Source organism: Carcharodon carcharias, chromosome 1, assembly GCF_017639515.1.
Source record: "Carcharodon carcharias isolate sCarCar2 chromosome 1, sCarCar2.pri, whole genome shotgun sequence".
NCBI lineage: Eukaryota > Metazoa > Chordata > Chondrichthyes > Lamniformes > Lamnidae > Carcharodon > Carcharodon carcharias.
Window position 1 is genome coordinate 246076474 of NC_054467.1, and position 22864 is coordinate 246099337.

The 22864-nt window shown below is 42.0% G+C and overlaps 1 protein-coding gene across 2 annotated transcripts in view; it reads right to left on the reverse strand.

Moving 5' to 3' along the window:
* The window catches only part of atrn (attractin), a 366964-nt gene that overhangs the window by 215694 nt on the left and 128406 nt on the right, over window positions 1-22864 (reverse strand). For both annotated transcript variants that reach the window (XM_041191464.1, XM_041191473.1), the window contains exons 6-10: window positions 21256-21418; window positions 18177-18267; window positions 14621-14864; window positions 6129-6312; window positions 3054-3208 (exon numbers count right to left, since the gene is read on the reverse strand). In XM_041191464.1, coding sequence (XP_041047398.1) covers window positions 3054-3208; window positions 6129-6312; window positions 14621-14864; window positions 18177-18267; window positions 21256-21418 — 837 coding nt within the window. The remainder of the gene's footprint in view (window positions 1-3053; window positions 3209-6128; window positions 6313-14620; window positions 14865-18176; window positions 18268-21255; window positions 21419-22864) is intronic.

Consider the following 22864-nt stretch of genomic DNA (forward strand, 5'->3'; position numbering starts at 1 on the left):
ATTGCAACTATGTTCATTAAACTTTCCTTTCCTCCAGCTGAGACTTTTTGGTCAATTCCCTACTCAGAACCTCAACATTAGCAGCCATGCCTTCAGCTGCCCAAGCCTGATGTTTTGGAACTAACGCCCTATGTGTGATTCTGTGAGTAAACCCTCAACTTTGCTCCAGTTAAAATCACTCACTTTTTTACAATGGTTTTATTCACCCCTCCCTAGGTCTTTTCTTTTGGTTAACTGCTCTTACCCCACCTCGACCCCCCCAGCTCCCCCCTACATTCCTCTGTCAAGTCCCTTTGGACAGTGTTAAGGATTCTATATAAATGCAAGCAGCTGCTGGTGAAACCACCTGGTGCAGCATTAAATCTGCCATTAACCTTGCGTTGCAACAGTGAAAGCACTTCAAAAATTCATTTCATGCTTTGACATAACCTGTAGGTCTGGAAGGCAATATAAATTCAGGTTCTTTCTTTCCATACCAGCTTTAGCACTGCGTGCTTTGAGGTTATTCTAAAAGTGTTATGTGGATGCACAGAGAGAAAGGTAAACAGAAATGAAGAGACATTCAGAATTCTTTGTACAAACAGCCAAAGGAAAGCCTTAAAAAGCACATTACATTTAAATGGCAATGCTGCCCTCTACTGCATATTTTTACACAACGTACAGCACATAAAATGTCTATTTTAAGTCACAGCAAAATCAGGGCATTAATAAAACTTACCTTTCTGCTTAATTGAGCAGAAACTGCTCCTGATTGACTATTACCCCTCTAGCACTCAAACACATATTGAAAGTGCAGGCTGCACAAAAAAAAATCAGTTTAGAAAAGTGAAGACAGCCGATGTGAATTGTTCATATGTTTTTTTTCCCCAGAGTTCACTTCTTTTTGGGGCCCGGGGGGCGGGGTGGGGGGGAGATGGTGGAAGATGGGGTTTGTGTGTTTACCCATCGAAATAACAGAAAGGTAACAAATTAGCGCCTAAAAGAAATGCAGGGACTGTTCTGAAAAAGATAAAACATTTTTGGGCTGTAATCCTAAATAAGTACTTTGCTTTATTCCTGATGCTGACTGGTTTGCTGTGCACTTCCAGTGTCTATTTGTTTTTAGTGCAGAGCTGTGGCATTCACAGCTCCTCGTTATTTTAGTCTCAGAAAGAGAAAACCAGGTTAAATTATAGGTCTTGTTTCAGATGCTGAATGACCTGCTATGCATTTCCAGCATTTTTTGCATAACATTCAAAACGACTTTTATCAGCGTAGGAAACAAAAATAGTAGTTTACTGCACGAATGGACTCTATTTACTGTGGACATATTTTTTTCTGTGTTGAGCTTCATAAAACCCTTCAGCATGAAAAGAAATACTTGCATTTATTTATACATCCTTTTAACAAATCAAAACATCTCAAGCAAGTGAAGGGGGCACACAGTAGAGTGCATATCCCCAGGCTGTGTTAATCACACAGCTCTTCCTTGAGGCTTTTCCTTGGTTGATGCTCAGTAACTACAAAGCTGAAAAAAAATCTTCTTATTAAAAGCTTTCATCTCACTGAGGAGGCTTCAGGGCAATCTAGTTCCAACAACCTGCATTGAAAACTCTGCTCACATTTTGACAGCTGTGACAAATTCCATCACAAGTGCTGAGATAATCCATAACATTCTAAAACAATCAACAACATTCTAAATAAAACAGTTCTTAAAAAAAGTCAATTTGCCCTATTTCCCGTTGTTAATGGATCCTTTAAAAAAATTCCAGGATGCAGATCTGCATCTTCGTCAAGTAGTGATCAGTTCTTCCATGGGCCATACCCTATCTACCATTTGTTGAAATCAGTCCATTATTTTCGAGATAGATGGTTTATGAAAAGGAGCAAAACATTACTTCACCCATTTTCTGCCATATTTTCCATTTGTCTCTGAGTGAAATTGATAAATTACTGCCAAATTAGGAGCAGCATTGTACTATAGGCCTGTGACTGCTTGGAACTAGATTGGAACTGGACGCTTATTGGAGAATCTAGATCTGATTTGAACCTCAATCACAAGGATGAAACACCAGCATTACCACACCATTCAGTTCTATTGGATACTGTTAATCTGATCAGAACCTTTAGGGCAGTGCTTCCCAAACTTTTTCCCACTGTGGCCCCACTTTGAGGCTTGGCAATTGCAGTGACCACAGAGCATGAGACAGGTTGAGAGGAGGGGGGTGGGGGAAGAGCTGAGAGCAGGGTAGGTGTTTAAACTGCAGGGTTTTGAAATAAAAAGCACCTACCATTTCACCGGCTTTTCTGGAGCAGGAATCAGACCTCAAAATATTGGTCAGTTAGGCCATGCCCATCGTTAAAAAAATGCAAGTATTTAAAGGGGCCTCGTAGCTGTTAACACTCGGTCAGAGCTCCACTTCTGCCTTGGAGCTTGTAACCCCAAAATTTCATCTCGTGGTGCCACTGGGGTCACAACCCTCAATTTGGGAAGCCCTGCTTTAGGGTTTTTGAATAAAGACAAGATCTTTTTCTATGCCTCAGGTGTGACATATAGCTTTAAAAGTGGGGATAGCTGACATGCAAATTATCAGCATGTGTGGCTGGTCTTCTCCTGTTGCTCCCTTTGCACAGTTAAATGACTAATATGAGCTTCTTCCAGAAGGGAAAAAGGGTTAAGTACTGTATCTGCATCCTTCCTTGAACAGTGAAGCTCAACGCAAACTGGAGGATGTGTATCTGAAACCCTTGGGGCCGATTGCGTTTCAGTATTCAGATTTTTGCGGATCTACCGTATATACGGTAGGCCTACTTACATTACAATAGCCTAAATCTAAGCTAGCTATAGTCTACAAATACTAGGTTGTTTCTCAATTTGTCAACTCTCTCACTCCCTACTTCTTACCTGTTAACACTTAATACACCTGTAGTGTAATATTACATTGCATTATTAACATACAAATTAACTGCATAGCCATTCAAAAAAAAGTTCGATTTTTGAATGTGTTCGGTTTTCAGACGTATGGATAAAGGATAGTCGACCTGTATAAAACACAGATCATCCAGCAGCTTACCCAAGTCATAAGCCAAGAAGTCCGAAGAGAAGCATTTAGCTCCATGGCTCATCGATGTGTCATTGTGAGTGTTTCCACCAAATACCAACATGGTTCCACTTTCAATAATAGCAGTGTGCAGGTAACGGAAGAAGCCTTGGTCTTTCAAGATTGTCCTTTTGAAATGGAAAATGCACAACTATCATTCCATACGTCTTTAATGAGTTAGTACCACTTTAAACTAATGTTTGTACATCTGGAGCATGAGTGGTGGGGGTGGGGGGCTCTCTTACAGTATCAGAACAGTCTGGAGAGACAATGCAAGCATAGATAAATTTCCAGGAGATCCTCTCCCTAAACTAATAAACTGCCAGGAAATTCCTGTAAAATATTGTCACATGCTTGGAAGCTCCCTGCCAATACACTCAATGGCCCTGCAGCTATTTGAGATCATCTCAAAAATGCAGATACATTCCCAGGCAGCTACTGACATCTTGAACCAGTTTTCAAAAAAAAGTTACTCAAACTAAAACACTACTAGTGGGAAAAAATGCTTTGTACAAAGATAAACAATGTGCTAGCAAATCAAAAATATTGAATACATTGATGAAGATCTTGTACCCCTGGCAGCAAATGAACAAGAAACTCCAGAACAATCTCTTAGACTCTTAAGGTCCATTATATCAGTTAGACACGTAGTGTGCAAAAGTAAGACTACCCAATAATCTCTCAGTGAAAGCCAATAAGTAGTGAGATCAAAAATTCCATTTTTAGGTTAGCTCCTAATATCCAGTGGGCTGCAATTACTCTAGTACAATTTAAAAATTTTTTTTTTTAAGTATTCCAATGTAAGGTCCTCATTATAATGGCACTTAATTTGAAATTTATTGCCTTCCGTTTCTCATCTTTACCATCACATGGTCATCTACTGCAAAATGGCTCTGGAGAGATTCATGTTGTGGGTTTGTAACCCCGAACAATGAAAGCCATATTTCGGTCCCCAAATAACACACTTTTTGTGGTGACAGATTGTCATCAATTTTAAGGTTTTCTTAACGAAATTAGCATTTGTTATTGAATTTCTCAATTGAATTTCTCCTCGCAGGCCCTTGTTTTTAGGGAGGGAGGTGCCAATCAGAAAAAGGCAAGACATCTCTTGGACTTTAAGGATACCATTATTGCTGGGTTCCTCCACCAACGATTTCTTTGAAGACACCACTGACCAGCAGATTAATTTGACCAGCCAGATTAACATCGTGGCCATGAGCAGTGCAAAAATAGGGTCATCTGAAGATGGCTCAATACCTGATCCCTCAAAGCTTCACAAAGATCAGTATTGTGGATAGAAGGATTGTGAACTGTGAGGATAGTGCAGAACTTCGAAAAGAAATAGACAAGTTGGATGCATGGACGGGCAAGTGGAGATGAAATTCAATGAAGGCAAGTGTGAAATGATTCATTTTGAGAGGAAGAACTGAGAGAGGCAATATAAAGGGTACAGGAGCAGAAGGACCTGAGAATATATGTACATAAATTATTGAAAGTGGCAGGATGGGTTGAAAAGGCAGTTAGTAAAGCATAAAGTTTCCTATGATTTATTAATATGGGCATGGAGTACAAAAACAAGGCGTTTATGTTAAACTTATATAAAACATTGGTTCAGCCTCAACTGGAGTATTGCATCCACTTCTGGGCGCCACAGTTTAGGAAAGATGTGAAGGCATAAGAGAGGGTGAGGAAAGATTCACGAAAATAGTTCTAGCGATGAAGAACTTCAATTACGTTGATAGACTGAAGGTGACTGCTTTCCTTGGAGAAGATGAAGAGGAGATTTGATAAGAGTTATTTAAAATCAGGAGGGCTCTGGAAAGAGTAGTTAAGGAAGGTGGAAGGATCAAGAACCAGAGGGCACAGGTTTAAGATAATTGACAAAAGAAGCAATGGAGACATGAGGAAAAACTTTTTCACACAGCGAGCAGTTAAGATCTGGAATGTGCTGCCTGAAAGTATGGTGGAAAGCAGGTTCAGTTGAGATATTCAAGAGGGAACCGCATTATTTGAAAAGGGACAGTATGCAAGGTTAGGGGGAGAAGGTGGGGAATTGGCACAAGGTGAATTTCTCATTCAGGCAGCCAATGCAAACATGACAGGCCAAACAGCCTCCTTCTGCACTGTGACAACACTGTGACAACACTGTGAATCTGTGAACACTCACTTGAGTGAGAGCAGTGAAAATTGGTCAAGCAGTTTGTCATCACTCATGTGCAACCCACTTGATCAGCTCACATTATTGGACTCAAAATCTGCAACCTGCCAAGGACAGTACATACTATCTACAAGAAAGACTGCAACAACGGGCAATGCATAGTGCTTAGTTAAAACCCCACAATATATAAGACTCAGAAGGACAAGTTCAGCCTTGTCGTGGAAGACGATCAATCCCACCCTGACTTGAACATGCATCACCATCCCTTTGTAATCTCCAGATCAAAATCCTGGGATTCTTCAATGGGGATTCCCTTGCCACAGAAACTCCAATAGTTCAAGAAAGCAGCCCAGTCACAGGACAATCATGGATAAGGGCTAAATGCACTCCTGCTTAAGTCACCCAAATACAAGAAAACTAAAAATTCAAAGTAGCGACTCACTCCTACTCTCTGCTTGTCTCCCAGTAACAGGCTACGATCCACTTATCAACACAGGAATTCATTTTTGACAGTTAGTCGATACAGCAACTTGAAATACACCTATACATCATCGACTGAATTCCTTTCATCTCTGCACACTGTGATCTCAATAAAATTCAACAGCATAGAAATATCAGATGCACTCCCTTTAATAAATCAATGCTGATTGCCTATGATTTGACAGTGCCATTCTAAATTGCCCACAATCTGACCCTGTCTTTTCAACTCACCAATCTTGCATGGTTATAAAGTTCATTGAGCTTCTAATTTTTTTGTGATCACTTTGTGTGAAAAAGGGATTATCTTCAGGATGAAAACTTAATCATCAAATTTATAGCAAAAGCTACTTCGGGCAAAACCAACAAAAAAACATCAACCCCTTACACTCAATTTCATTGTAAACACTCACCATGTACTTGTATTCACATCATACTTGTAAAGGTCATCTGTAAGGCCATACTTATTAGTGCTGACAGCTTTGTATCCACCATGTATGTAAATTGCCCTTGTCTTGGGGTCATAAACACTGCTGTGACCATATCCTCCTTGAACCAAGGCCCCATTTGTTTGCAGTATATGCCATGTATTTTTACCTGTTTAAAAAAACTGCATGTTACTTCAAAGTCATATCTGAAACACAATCAATTCACGTTGAATCGTGAAATACAGCAGGTCTACATTACGACAGAAAAGAGGTCACTTGTTTAAGTTATGCAGACGCTGCCTGCCAAATAATAATATATTTAGTTCTATAAACAAAAAACTGCGGATGCTGGAAATCCAAAACAAAAACAGAATTACCTGGAAAAACTCAGCAGGTCTGTCAGCTTCGGCGGAGAAGAAAAGAGTCGACGTTTCGAGTCCTCATGACCCTTTAGCAGAACTGAGTAATATTAGGAGAACGGTGAAATATAAGCTGGTTTAAGGTGGGGGGTGGTTAGGGACTTGCTTGTCCCGACAACCCACCCCCCCACAACCTTAAACCAGCTTATATTTCACCCCTCTCCTAATATTACTCAGTTCTGCTGAAGGGTCATGAGGACTCGAAACGTCAACTCTTTTCTTCTCTGCCGAAGCTGCCAGACCTGCTGAGTTTTTCCAGGTAATTCTGTTTTTGTTTTGTAATATATTTAGTTCCTTTGCTCTACTTTCTCACCATACCCTTTTAATTTTTTTGAAAAAGGAATAAACTCAGATGTTTTTCCATGCAAATCATCTTAAACATCAACTTCCACTCAGTTCCACTGTGGGGCCTTCATTTCCTCAATGGCTGTTTGTGAGACAGGAAAGCCAACAGCACAAAACTGCAGCCAAGCTGATCTGAGAGCAGATAGGTTTGGCCAGAGGTTCTGATGGCAGTTGGGGAAGCGGGCGTGTCCAACGATGGTCAGAGAAGTCAATGGGTAGCTTGCTGGGCCTGGAGGAAACACCATTTACCAACAAGTAGTGCTGTAAAGATACTTACTTCATGGATTCAGCCTTTTCAGACCTGATGAGTTTCCCAAAGGCTAGGAAACCTAGCAAATTGTGGATTAAAGTTAAACCACGGTTAAAATGAAGGCATGCAGCCTTATTAAAATGCTTAAAATGGCCGACCCAACTTTTGCAAACCGATTGGTCACCCACACATGGACAAATTCTGTTCAAACAGAAAGTTGTCAAGACCAAGGCGAGTTGGGTTCCTGTTTCAGACTTTGAATTTTAACTTCTGACCCCATCCCCCTGTTCTTGAGAGTTAAGACTCATCCCAGTGTTTCACTCCACATATATATCTTGCACAGTCCCCATGGTTTTTAATATGGACTCTGTTTCGACAATGGCTTGTGATAAAGTGCTCCACAGTCTAACCACATTTTGTGTAAAAAAAGTCACTAATTAGGGCAGTCACAATCCAGCAACACCCATTGCAAGTGCTAACTGTGTAGGCGTTGGGCAAAGATGGATTTGGTATACAAAAGCAATATATTTAAATAGCCTCTTCGCACTTAGTGCCATGTAGCAGAACTATAATAGCTACCAGGGAAAATTCCAGACAGTAATTAGCACCAGTGGGACTCAGTTCCTTCAAGGGAAGGGCAGAATCCTGAAAGTATCTGTTTTAATATTTAAAATAAAAGTCCTTCACGCACATAAACCAACCGAATCTGTAGATTTCCAAGGAAGCCTTTTCCGAATACCCATCATTGGAACATGGCCATTCCACAACCTTATGGAAGATATATACTTATTTATCCATTTAATGTTATACTAGTTTCCAAAGCAACCTCAACAATGACTCAAATGACTCAACCGCCTAAGTCACACCGCCTGCAAACAAAACCTTCATTCAAGCAGAAAATATAACAAATCATCCAGCTTTTAATGCTCAGCAACACCAGTGAGCTCATTATATTTCACACTGCCAACAAAAGCCTTTCAGTGGTCTGACCAATGCCATAAGGAATGGTTGTTATCATTTCTAGAGACTGAATTGAGAATCACAGAATCACACAGTGCAGAAGAGGCCCTTCAGCCCATCAAGTCTGCACCGACATGTGAGAAACACCTGACCTACCTGCCTAATCCCATTTATCAGCACTTGGCCCGCAGCCTTGAATGTTATGACATGCCAAGTGCTCATCCAGGTACTTTTTAAAGGATGTGAGGCAACCCACCTCCACCACCCACCTAGGCAGTGCATTCCAGACCGTCAACACCCTCTGGGTAAAAAGGTTTTTCCTCACATTCTCCCCCTAAACCTCCTGCCCCTCACCTTGAACTTATGTCCCCTCGTGACTGACCCTTCAACTAAGGGGAACAGCTGCTCTCTATCCACCCTGTCCATGCCCCTCATAATCTTGTACACCTCAATCAGGTCGCCCCTCAGTCTTCTCTGCTCCAACGAAAACAACCCAAGTCTATCCAACCTCTCTTCGTAACTTAAATGTTTCATCCCAGGCAACATCCTGGTGAATCTCCTCTGCACCCCCTCCAGTGCAATCACATTCTTCTTATAATGTGGCAACCAGAACTGCACACAGTACTCCAGCTGTGGCCTCACCAAGGTTCTATACAACTCCAACATGATCTCACTACTTTTGCAATCTATGCCTCAATTGATAAAGGCAAGTGTCCCCATATGCCTTTTTCACCACCCCACTAACATGCCCCTCCGCCTTCAGAGATCTATGGACACACATGCCAAGGTCCCTTTGTTCCTCAGAACTTCCTAGTATCATGCCATTCACTGATTACTTCTTTGTCAAATTACTCCTTCCAAAGTGTATCACCTCACACTTTTCAGGGTTAAATTCCATCTGCCACTTATCTGCCCATTTGACCATCCCGTCTATATCTTCCTGTAGCCCAAGGCACTCAGCCTCACTGTTAACTACCCGGCCAATCTTTGTGTCATCCGCAAACTTACGAATCCTACCCCCCCACATTGTCATCTATGTCATTTATATATTTAACAAATAATAGGGGACCCAGCATTGGACACTGGCTTCCAGTCACTAAAGCATCCTTCTGTCATCACCACTGTCTCCTACAACTAAGCCAATTTGGAATCCACCTTATCAAATTACCCTGTATCCCATGTGCATTTGCCTTCTTTATAAGTCTCCCATGTGGAACCATGTCAAAGGCTTTACTGAAATCCATATAAACTACATCTACTGCACTACCCTCATCTACACACCTGGTCACCTCCTCAAATATTTCAATCAGATTTGTCAGGCATGACCTCCCTCTGACAAAGCCATGCTGACTACCCCTGATCAAACCTTGCCTCTCCAAGTGGAGATAGATACTCTCCTTCAGAATTTTCTCCAATAGTTTTCCTACCACTGATATGAGACTCACTGGCCTGTAGTTCCCTGGATTATCTCTACAACCCTTCTTAAATAGCAGAGCCACGTTAGCTGTTCTCCAGTCCTCTGGCACCTCCCCTGTGGCCAGAGAGGAATTAAAAATTTGGGTCAGAGCCCCTGTGATCTCCTCACTTGCCTCCCTCAGCAGTGTGGGACACAAATCATCCGGACCTGGAGATTTGTCCACTTTTAAGCCTGCCAACACCTCCAATACCTTGTCACTCCCTATATCAATTTGCTCAAGAACCTCGCAGTCTCTCTCCCAGAGCTCGATACCTTCATCGTCATTCTCTTGGGTGAAGATGAATGTGAAGTACTCAGATCCAGAAGTGTGTAATATTCCAGGTGGTAAACTGGAGCCCAATCTTTGCACTTTATTAACTTATACTTAAAGAGATAAACGTTAAAGCATACACCTCTAAAGCCAACAACTGCAGTTTCTATCTGCTCCTATACAAAAGGAGCACAAGTGAATCCCAAGTTAATGTCTCCCATCCCACCTGCATACAATTAAATACTAAATTACTGTACAATTAACAGTAAGATTTGGATGCAGGAATGATGTTTCCTCTGGCTGGGGGCTCTAGAACAAGGGATCACAATCTCAGGATACGTGGTAGGCCATTTAGGGCTGAGACGAGGAGAAACTTCTTCACTCAGAGGGTGGTGAACTTGTGGAATTCTCTACCACAGAGGGCTGTGGAGGCCAAGTCACTGAATATATTTTAAGAAGGAAATAGATAGATTTCTAGACTCTAACGGCATCAAGGGGTATGGGGAGAGAGCAAGAGTATGGTGTTGAGATAGAGGTTCAGCCATGATCATATTGAATGGCGGAGTAGGCTCAAAGGGCCAAATGACCTACTCCTGCTTCTATATTCTATGTTTCTATCAAGAACAAGAGCAATGGGAAATAGTTGTAGTTTTAACCAATCCCCTGGAACAACATCTTTAGACAAAAAAATTCTTCGATTCCCATTGCTCAGTTATACTGACGATATAGCACAGGAACAATTTACAAATCATCTCTCTTGCAGATGCGACAAAATGTGTTCCATCCATGTCTGGTCTCCACAACTGTTCGCTCAGTGGGATTCTCTTGCCAGTAAATGACAGAGTGAAATAAATACTCCAATTTCAATACAAGTAAAATGCTCCGCATGGAAACTAGTTAATGAAGCAATTGGGCTCAACCCCTTGTTTTCCTGTTTTGAAAACAAAAGCTTTCCATCATCTACAAACACAATTATTAAAAAATTCTTTCATGAGACGTGGGCGTCTCTGGCTAGGCCAGCATTTATTGCCTGTCCCTAATTGCCCTTGAGAAGGTGGTGGTGAGCCACCTTCTTGAACTGCTGCAGTCCATGTGGTGTAGCTACACCCACAGTGCTGATCGGGGGGAGTTCCAGAGTTTTGACCCAGCGACAGTGAAGGAACGGCAATATAGTTCAAAGTCAGGATGATGTGCGGCTTCAAGGGGACTTGCAGGTGTTGTTCCCATGCATCTGCTGCCTGTGCTCTTCTAGGTGATAGAGGTTGCAGGTTTGGAAGCTGTTGGCAAAGAAGCCTTGGTGAGTTGCTGCAATGCATCTTGTGAATGCTACACACTGCTGTCACACTCAGTGGCGAAGGTGGTTGATCAGGTGCCAGTCAAGTGAGCTACATGGTGTCGAGCTTCCTTAGGGTTGACGGAGCTGCACTCATCCAGCCAAAGGGAGAGTATTCTATCATACTCCTGACTTGTGCCTGGTTGATGGTCAACAGGCTTTGGGGAGCCAGGTGGTGAGTTATACACTGCAGAATTCCCAGCCTCTGACCTTCTCTTGTGGCCACAGTATTCATATGGCTGGGCCATTCATGTTTCTGGTCAACGGTGACCCTCAGAATGTTGACTGTGGGGGATTCAACGATGATAATGTCATTGAACATCAAGAGCCAATGGTTAGATTCTCTCTTGTTGGAGATGGTCAGTGCCTGGCACTTGTGCGGTGCAAATGTTACTTGCCACTTGTCAGCCCAAGCCTGCATGTTGTCCAGGTCTTGCTGCATATGGGCACAGGCTTTTCAGGAGTGTGATGGAATACTCTCCACTTGACTGGATGAGTGTGGCTCCAATCTCATCATCCAGAGTGGGAGCTGGGGTGAGGGACACAAGTGCCTAGCCTCCACCTGACAACTGTCCAGTGCCATGATTAAAAACACAAGCTCACTGAGAACAAGAGATTTAGATTAGCATTCCATCACTCTGATGCAGCCTTTCTGAAGATAAACTAAAAGATAGCAATCTGACAGAAGGTGCATTTGCTGCAGATACTAATGTAGGGGAAGGGGATCACTTGCGTCCACTCCTCCAATGTCAGGCAAAGTATGGTATGAGAACAGTCATGCTTGTTCAACATTGCTCAAATAACTGAAATTCATCCAGACCCTTAAAGGCACCCTCTGTGTTCCCCGCATCAGTATAGCGGCATTGTTGAGTGAGACTGGCAATTTTCACCAAATTTTGAGGTGTTTTGTGCTGCAGTACCATGCTCATGAGGTACTCGTTTGACAATGCGCAGTCAGGATTCTTAGAGCGAAAAAAACTTTTCATCAGACTGTGTTGGGTTTGAATGGAAATTTCAGGGATAAAAGAAAAACAAATGAACACTATTTTTTCAACTGACAGCATAGAACAGCCATAATGCTATTGAAAGGAGCATATCTTCTATTTTTTGTACATTAATATCATTAAGCAATTTTTATATATTATCACCCTCAAATTCCCAACATCAACATCCTTAGGGGACAGGGGTATTAACGTTGACCAGAAAGTTAACAAGCCCAGCCAAATATTGTGGGTACAAGGGCTGGTCATAGGCTGTGAATTCTACAGCAAGCAATTTGCCTCCAGACTCACTCAAGCCTGTCCATCACCTAGAAGCACAATTCAGGAACGAGATGGAATGCTCGCCACTAGATGAATGCAGCTCCAATATCATCATCCACAGTAAAGTAGCCAACTTAACCGACACCCCATCCACCACCTTAAAGATTCACTCCCTTCACCATCTGTGTATCATGGCCTGCAGCGGCTATCATCTACATGATGCACTGTAGCAACATGCCAAGGCTTCTTCAGCAGCACTTCCCAAACCCATGATCTCTGGCACTCAGAAGTACAAAGGTAGCAGGTGCATGGGAACACCACCACCTGCAAGTTCGCCAAGTCACACACCATCCTGATTTGGAACTACATTGCCTTTGCTTCACTGCCAGTGGGTCAGAATCCTGAACTCCCTCCCTGACAGCACTGAGAGAGTACCTACATCACATGGACAGCAGTGGTTCAAGGCAGTGGCTCATCACCACCTTCTCAAGGGCAAATAGGGATGGGCAGTAAATGTTGACCTAGCCAGTGACGGTCATAATCTGTGACTAAAAAGTTAAAGATCCAATCTGAGCATGATGCAAAACCATTACGAAAAAGCTTTACATTAGTGTTGAAACTGACACCTGAATTTCATTTTGTTTGTCTGCTGTCCCAACTGCCCGTTTGCCACTTTGTGCATGAAAGTGACATTGCTGAATTAATTGTAAATCATGCTCAACATCAATCATTTTACAAACAAGACATTTTTATGCTATTAATATCTGATTCCAACAACTTGCACATAACACCAAACTGAACAGAATCAAAAAACCATAGTAATAAATCCCATGTGAAAATAAAGCAAATGGCTTGATTCAATCCTAGCTGCAGTGGCTGAGGAATAGCAGCTTGTACATGGCTATTCCAGGAAATGTCACTGGTTTTCAACTTCCCTAGAGAACCAGGCAAAGTTGTGCAACGTAATCCTCTAAACTCCGGTAAAAATTCCAGAGTTACATTCAATAAAAGTGGAATTTAATCTTTTTCAGTCACTGCAAATCAGGATCTGGTTATGCACTATTTGTCTAAGCAGAGGACTGTGCTTTTTCCTGTATTTTCCCTTGAATTTCACAGTTAAAGCCCATGCAAATTTGATGCCAACTTTAAGCAGCAGCAAAACCTGAGCAACAGCATAAAAAAAACAAAAGCACAGATGCAGATTCAAAAGGCATTTACTGAAAAACAGCCTTGAGTATAGATCTGATACAATGAAAGTGCAGTGTGACACTTGAAATGCATCATTTAGACTGCAGCTATAATCCACATTCCAACACTTGCAGCAACAATGATGTTCCCCTATTCCTTGTAGAGACACAAAGCTCTATAATCGACTCCTCCTGCTGCTAATTCTGATTGCAAAATTGTTCAAAACTTCTTTGTGGTTTCCAGACACAGAGACGCACCCTTTTCCTGGCCTATAACCAGCCATGATGATCTTCAGTTACCTCAGTTTTATTCCAGCGACATTCACATTCCTCCTAACAAATATAGACAAGCAGTTGCCAAACAGCTGCTGACCTGTAAAATCCAGGTACATTATGAATCTAATGAGCTTTTTTTATTCTTTCATGGGCATGGGGGCTGTTGCCCATCCCAACTTGCCCTTGAGCAGGTGAGGCCGTGCGACTTTTCAAAACAGCTGCAGTTCATGAGGTGTAGGCATACCCACCCCACACAGTGCTGTTAGGGAGGGAGTTCCAGGGTTTTGACCCAGCAACAGTAAAGGAACCAAGTCAGGAACGTGTTGTGGCTTGGAAGGGAACTTGCAGGTGCTGGTGTTCCCACGCATTTGCTGCCCTTATCCTTCAAGGTGGGTAGAGGTCATGGGCTAGGAATATGCTGTTGAAGGAGCTTTGATGAATTCCTGCAGTGCACCTTGTAGATAGAATCTAATGAATTCTTCACATCTATTTCACAAATTTTCTTTCCCCAACAGACAATGCACGTGCAATATTCTATTCAGCCAGCAGATGCCGTCAATATTAGAAAGAATACTTACTGTTAAAAAATAATTGCACAAAAACTGTGGGTGTAAGATTACACTTTCAAATGTCTGAAGCAAATTGGTGCTGTCTCTTTTTCACCTGCTTAAATAGGAACAAAAGCTTTGGTTGGTGTTCTCATCTTGTTAATACTCACCAAGATTGTATTCCTGTATTTTGCTGATGTATCCATAAAGTGGACAGTGCCCAAAGATGACCAACATCACAACACTACCATCTTTCAATTGCACAATATGTGCAGAGTGGCCCACAACGGCATATTGTTGCTTAGCCTTTGGAATCAGTGGCATCCATGATTGATTCTGAATGTTAAACACCCAGAGCTGGTTTGTGACATTCCCTGTCGAATCGATTTTACCGCCATACATATAAATTTTATCCTAAAAATTTAAAGAAAAGTTTCTAAATGAAGGTCAGCATTGGTTACACTGATGAAAATAAAAATGGAGCATACATATTCGAAAGATTAAACATGAATTGAATACATAAAGTAAAATCAGTTTCAATGAAGTGACATTGTGAACTTCAGGCATCAGAAAATAACAGAAACCCTGTGCACTTTACAATTATATCAACACAGGGCTTGGATTGCATCCTGCACATGAAGTAGCAAAAATCAACTACAAAATAACATGTCGAATAATTTTACTAGTACTGGAGAGCCAGGCAAGTCCCACAAATGTCCCCTCACCAAGGAAGCTCTTCAGTTTAACAAGTCATGACTAATTCCATATAGTCAAGATTGCTGAAAAAGGAAGCAAGTCGAAACATTTCATCTTGCACTCAATAGAACATTTCACAAGAATACCAACATCAGGGGGAAAAAGCAATTTATCTGTATAAAACAGTGCTGATTGGTCGGCAAGTGGAGTCTGAATGGTCGAGGCATTGCCATGGTGAATACACCAATTGATGGTGATTGACAGTTAACTGCTACGCATTGTCTAAAATTTAAAGCAGGCAGCTTGACCCTGTTTGGTCAAGGCAATGCCCTAAGGAATGAGTCAACGAATGGCTGTTTAGTTGAAACAGGCACAATGTGTGTACACATTCTTTCTGTCTGCAAAGAACAGGGCCTTGTGTATTAACATAAGTAGCTCCCAGTACACGAGTTCCAAACAACAAGCCCAGCTGACAATCTTAAATTGGTTGTCGGTGTAATGCTTAGCGCACTGAGGATTATTTAGAAAATGATGTCCAATTGCAGAATCATATCTCATATTAGACACTGTTTTGAGTTTTGCAAATAATCCTAAGTATGCTAAGCATTACACTTACAACCAATACAGGATCGTCAGTCGGGCTCGCAGTGTAGCATATTTGCGTGTACTGGAAGCTACATATATTAATACACAGGGCCCTGTTCTTTGCAGACAGAAAGGACATGTACACACATTGTGCCTTTTTCAGCTAAACAAAGTAAGTAACAGCCATTCACTGACACATTCCTCAGGCCATGCCTTGACCAATCAGAGTCAAGCATCCTGCTTTAAATTTCAGACAATGCTTGGCAGTTAACTCTAGGTCACCATCTATTGGTGCGTTCTACATGGCAACACGTCTACCAATCAGAGTCCACTTGCCAACCAATCAACACTCTCTTATGCAGTATAAATTGCTGTTTTCCACTGATGTTGATATTCTTGTGAAGTGTCCTATTGAGTGTAAGATAAAAACTTTCAACATATCTCTTTTTTCAGCAATACTGAAGCTTTGTACTACTAAAAGACTATTTGTACAGCCAAGATCACTGTTTTTCCTTTGTAGAAGCACGGCAGCTGTTTCGTTCATGTATTTGCCAGCAACTGACACCTGGGTAATCCGCTGCTAGGGGAGTGGGAGCACGGGGACACCCCAGAGAGGGGGGAAGTGGAGCGCCAGCATTTCCCACAGACAGGCAACATCAGGAGTACTGCCAGATGCAAACTGCATGGCCAACAGAACAAACAAAATATGGTGAACGTTGCAAGCCTCCTTGCTCTGAAGCACCAATGCTGCTAAATACTGAAACAGTCCATGACCAAATGCAGCAAGGCCTGGACAATACCCAGGCTTGGGCTGACAAGTGGATTGTAACATTCGTGCCACATAATGGCCACGCATTGACCATCTCCAACAAGAGAGAATCCAAACATCTCCCTTTGATGGCCAATGGCATTCCCATCACTGAATCCCCAACTTTTAACATCCTGGGGGTTACCATTAACCAGAAATTGAACTGGACTAGCCATATAAATACTGTGGCTACAAGAGCAGGTCAGAAGCTAGGAATCCTACAGCAAGTGGGCAAAGATCTGGCAAATGGAGTATAGTATGGGCAAATGTGAAATCGTTCATTTTGGCAGGAAGAATAAAAAAGAAGCTTATTGTCTAAATGGTGAGTGACTGATGAGCTCTGAGATTCTGAGTGATCTGGGTGCATGAATCACAAAAGGTTAGTATGTGGGTGTAGCAGATAATTAGAAAAGCTGATAGAATGTTATCATTTGTGAGGGCAATTGATTACAAAAGCAGGGGGGGGTTATGCTTCAGTTGTACAGGGCACTGGTGAGACCACATCTGGAGTACTGTGTACAGTGCTGGTGTCCTTATTTAGAGAAAGACGTAAAGGCATTAGCAGTTCAGAGAAGGCTTACTAGACTAATACCAGGAATGGGCAGGTTGTCTTATGAGGAAAGGATGAACAGACTAGGCTTATATCCACTGGAATTTAGAAGAATAAGAAGCAACTTAATTGAAACCTTTAAGACCGTGAGTGGTCTTGACAGGGTGGATATGGAGAGGATACTTCCTCTTCTGGGAGAACTAGAACTAAGGGTCACTGTTTAAAAAAAAGGGGTCACTCATTTAAGACTGAGATGAGGAGAATTTTTTTCTCTGAGGGTTGAGTGCCTTTGGTACTCTCTTCCTTAAAAGGCAATGGAAGCAGAGTCTTTGAATATTTTTAAGGCAGAGCTAGATAGATTCTTGATTAACAAGGAGGTGAAAGGCTATCGGTGAGTAGGTAGGAATAAGGGGTTGAGGTTACAATCAGATCAGCTATGGTCTTATTGAATGGCGGAGCAGGCTCGAGGGGCTGAGTGGCCTACTCCTGCTCCTATTTTGCATCTTCGTATGAGTGACTCACCTCCTGACTCCCTAAAGCCTGTCCACCAACGACAACACACAAATCAGCGGCGTGACAGAACAAGCTCCACTTGCCTGGATAAGTGCAGCTCCAACAACACTCATGAAGCTTGACATCATCCAGGACAAAGCAGCCCAATTGATTGCAGCCAATTCCATAAACATTCACTCCCTCCACCACCAATGAACATTGGTAGCAGTGTGTACCATCTACAAGATGCACTGCAGGAACTCAACAAGGCTCCTTAGGCAGCATCTTCCAAACCCATGACCACTACCATCTAGAAGGACAAGAGCTGCAGACACATGGGAACACCACCACCTAGAAGTTCTCCTCCAAGCCACTCACCATCCTGACTTGGAAATATATCGTCGTTCCTTCACTGTCACTGGGTCAAAATCCTGGAACTCCCACTATGGGTGTACATACACACAGGGTCTGCACCAGTTCAAGAAGGCAGCTCACCACCACCTTCTCATGGGCAACTAGGGATGGGCAATAAACGCTGGCCTAGCCAGCGAAGCCCACATTTCGTAAATTAATTTAAATAATGCAAGTTTATTACCTTGTATAAAGCCACGGAATGCCCATATCTCCCAACTACCATGTTTGCAGATTTCTTCAATGGAAACCATTTCAGATCTCGCAGATCATATCTGTGGGCAAGAAGCAGAGATTTTTTTTTACAGCCAACTCTTATATGACTAACAAGCCTGTTGAATTTTCCACCACAATCTGAAACCAAATTAAAACAAACCTGGGACAGAAGGAAGGAAGGTGAGTAATGAATTGTAAATTGCTGCTGAAAAAAAAAGACATTTTGTCAAAGCTTCTCGAATTGCACTCATCCGGACAATCGCAAGAATGGCGATGTCAGGAGAAGCAACAACTTTATATTGTATGAGAAGAGTGTGCTGATTGGTCGGCAAGTGGACTCTGATTGGTAGAGGGATTGCCATCGAGAATGCACCAGTTAATGGTGACTGATATTTAACTGTCAAGCATTGCTTGAAATTAAAACCAGGCAGCTTGACTCTGATTGATCAAGGCATTGCTCTGAGGAATGAACCAGCAAGTGGCTATCACTTACTTCGTTTAGCTGAAACAGGCGCAAATTGTATACATGTTCTTTCTATCTGCAAACAGGGCCCTGTGTATTAATATATCTGGGTTCCAGTACACATAAATGCACCACACCGTGAGCCCGACTGACAATCTCAAATTGGTTGTCAGCCTAATTTGTAGCACAATGAGGATTATTTAGCAAATGTTGTCCCATCGTGGAATCACATCTAATGTTGGGCACTATGTTTTGAGTTCAGTTGAGTTCAAGGTACAATCTGTACCTTGCCAATTGCAAACAGCAGAAGGGACATGCTATTGGCACTGAAATTCCACGTGATTTATTTGTGAGGCAAGCAGAATGTCCTTTTGGCTTACCAGCAGCATCCTGTTAGTGGCAATCACCACTTGTGTTGCTACTGCATAGTACCAGTGTAAAACAGCTAACTTCACCTGTTGCTCAAATTTTTGAGATACCTCAATCTCCCAAGGTAATCTCAAGTATACTGGGCCTTTGGCCCTTTCATGAGTTTGCACAATATACAGCGCGAAATATCTGATCAAGGTAGCCATTATCCTGCAGGGTGTCTTTGATGCGCCCTATTTCAGCATCAAGCTTGCATGGTGAACAAATGGCTTGAGCCCTATTTAAGAGGTTGCTGATAAGGCCATTCTTATAGCGCATGGAACTGTAAGAATCCTAAGGCGTGTACTGACCAGTGAAGGTAGGCTTCTGACACACCGTGGTAGAGAACCCCGTGCAGATTTCTCAACTAGTACGTCAAGGAAAGGGAGTTCATTTGACTGCTCCATTTTAAAGATGAGTTTGAGCACAGGATGGAGCCCAATACGACACGCAAGGAAATTATTACATGCTGTATTTAAATATAGCAAAGGTATCATCCACATATCAGAAGTGTGCAAGTGGTAGGAGGTTCGAACAAAGATGTGCGCGAGAGCTGAGCCTAGAAGTGATCCCATGGCAACACCATCTATTTGGGCATACATGGTGTCTTTAAAGCTGAACTCAACTGTGTGAGTTACTGGGTTCATAAGCTCAATGAATATTGATTCACGCAATGGTGGCAGGTCTAGGTCCGCCATGATATAATGCTGTAGCGCAAATATCTATGGCTTCCTTAAGTGGAACATTGATTAATAGGCTAGCAATGTCAAATAAGCACATGGAGACAGCATCGGTATCGATATGCAAATCCTGTTTGGTCTTCACAGATGTGAAGGAATCCTTCACCATGTATCTTGTAACAATTCACCCAGTCATTTGGCCAAATCATACTATGCAGAACCGGTCATAGTTAAGATAGAACATAAAGGGGCAACACTTCTGTGTGTCTTGGTCAGCCCATACATATGCGGACACAGCAAGTCATGAGGACGAACTCTGTCATATATACCCATGCTCATCGCTCTTACACAAGTCCAGCAAGCGTTTTTTTTTAAGCTTACTTTCAATCAAGGCTGTCCTGTTATGTTGAGCGGCAGGTCCAATGGATTTGAATTTGGACCTGTCATTAAGAATATCGTGCATTTTGTTGACATAGTCACGCCTGTTAAGGATGACTGTTCCTGTCCCTTCACAGTTAAATGTTAGTCATCGTTAACTGGTGCATTTTCCATGGAAAGTCCTCGACCAGAATCCACACCAACCAATCAGCACTCTTGTCATACAGAATAAAATTGTTGCTTCCCCTGACATTTGTATTCTTGCAATTGTCCTGATGAAAAGCTTCGAGAAAATGTCTCTTCTTTTCAGCAAGCCTCAAGTTCTGTACAACCAAACAATTAATTGTAAATCAAAAACAGAATTACAGTAAATTATTGCCATCTCTGCAATGCAAACTAGCACCATCCTTCATCCAACCTTACTGTCATACATTATAATTCTAGGCGGTTGGTGAAATACGAAACAAAGCAAGACTGTTTTCTGAAAACACTATTAGAAATCCTCACAATTAGTTAGTGCAGAGGCACTGCAGATCCAGCAGGGGGCACTTGTTAACAGAATTTGCATCCATTGGCAGAACCTGCTGGACAGATGCAATTAACTTTTGATCATTAAGATAGAGCTTGGATGAATTAAGTTGACACTACAGTACATTAACCTAACATACTCCAAGTACTTCGGAATGCAAGATCCAACTAAAGGATAAATAACAATGGATCAAACAAAGTCAACTAAACTTACACTTGCTGAACCTGCAACATACAACATTACTCTTGGGAACGTTTATATTTAGATCTGTTTTTATTTAATAACTAATGCAGCCTCAAGAATGACATCTGAGACACTTTGCCTCTGCAGAAGTTTGAAGAGCCTGTAATGTTAAATGGAAAGGAAGTGATCATGCTTACAAACTTGTTCTGAAACATAAGCACACAGACAGACAAAAAGCATGAAAAGTTGACAGCAGATTTTTCACAGGTTTTAAAACCTTTCAGGACTGGGAAGAGAGCAAATTTAGAGAAAAGTGACTATACAGGCATGAAGACGCAGCATGAAATCGATGACAGAGTGATCAAAAGGTTAGCTTCAAAACAGTGCAGTGATTTGCTCTACTTACGCTGCAACCATCTGGTACTCTGAATAATTAAATACGTAGCCTCCAATAACCCACATGATGTCGTCACTGACGACTGCCTTGTGGGAAGCCCGAGCAAGCATAGGTACCCCATATTCTTTCCTGTCCCAAAAGGGCTGATTACTGGGCAATGAGCAGTCAGGACCTGCAAGATAATTGAAAAAGAGTATTCTGTATAAACGCAGATTTGCAGAATGCATGATCACCCCATTAAAGACAAATTTCAAAGGTAAACCATCATAAAACCTTTCTGACCATGGACTGCAAACAACCACCTCATTAATGTTTGATATTCAACGGAACAAACACATTTTGGCAAATATTCAACCTTCATCAGCAATAACACATTGTAGAATTTCTTTGGTACACCCTGTAGACAGAAATACAATAAATATCACCACTTATCCCACACACAAGTCCTCAGCAATTTGAAGGAATAGATCTCCAATTTATGCCTATCCACTCATATTTAACATTTATTAGCCATCGTTCACAGTAACGAACTAGGCGCAGGTGATCATGAGTTGTTGTAAAAACCTAAACTGGTTTACCAACATTCTTCATAGAAGGAAACCTGCCATCCTTACCCAGTCCTAAAAGTGGCTCCAGATACACAGCAACGTGGTTGACTTTTCACTGCCAATAATATGGCCTAGGAAGCTGCTCAGTTGGATCGAAACCACTTTGAGAAATTATAATAAACATAAATACCAATAAATGGACAATGGCTCAGTCGGACTGGGCTGGCAGAGTCCTAAATGGCTTACCTACAGACTGGGCTTGTGGCAGGTGGTAACACAAGGGAAAATATTACCTAACCCGGTCCTCAGCAATCCAGTAAGTTGTAGATACACCAGTCCATGACAGTATTGGTAGGACATTGCCTTAGGGCATTTTATTGTGTTAAAAGTGCAAGTTATTGTTGTTGAGTACAGACTCTGTCCTTCATACTGAGGAAACCCCACATAATTTTGTGTGGTCCGCCACCGTGCTAAATATGATAAATTCAGAAGAGATCCAGCAGCTCAAAACTGAAGAAAAATGAGGCACTGTGGGCCATCAGCAATAGGAGAGTTACATTCTAGTACAACCTGTAAGCTTATGGCCTACCACGTCCCTCACCCCACCATTACCATCAAGTCAAGGGACAAAATTTGGTTCAAAAAGTGTAGGAAAACATGCCAGCAGCACCAGCAAAAGATGTACCTAAAAATGAACTGCAAACCTGGTGAACCTACAAGTGCAGAAGCAGCTAAGTGATCCTACAAACAGCTATCAGATCAAAGCTTTACAATCCCGCCATGTCCAGTTCTGAGTGGTGGTAGACAATTAAACAACGAACAGGAGGAGACAGCTTCAGAAACATCCCTATTCACCATCCCCAATGGTGTCGAAGTCCAGCACACAAATGCAAAAGACAAGGCTCATGTGTTTGAAACTATCTTCAGTCAGAATGCTGAGCGAACAATCTGATAGAATTCTGTCCATTTGCCTGAATGAGTGCAACTCATGACATTTAAAAAGCTCAAAACTAACCAGACAAAGCAGTCTGTTTCAGTCAAAGAATTTGTTGAAGGAAGTGACTGAAGGA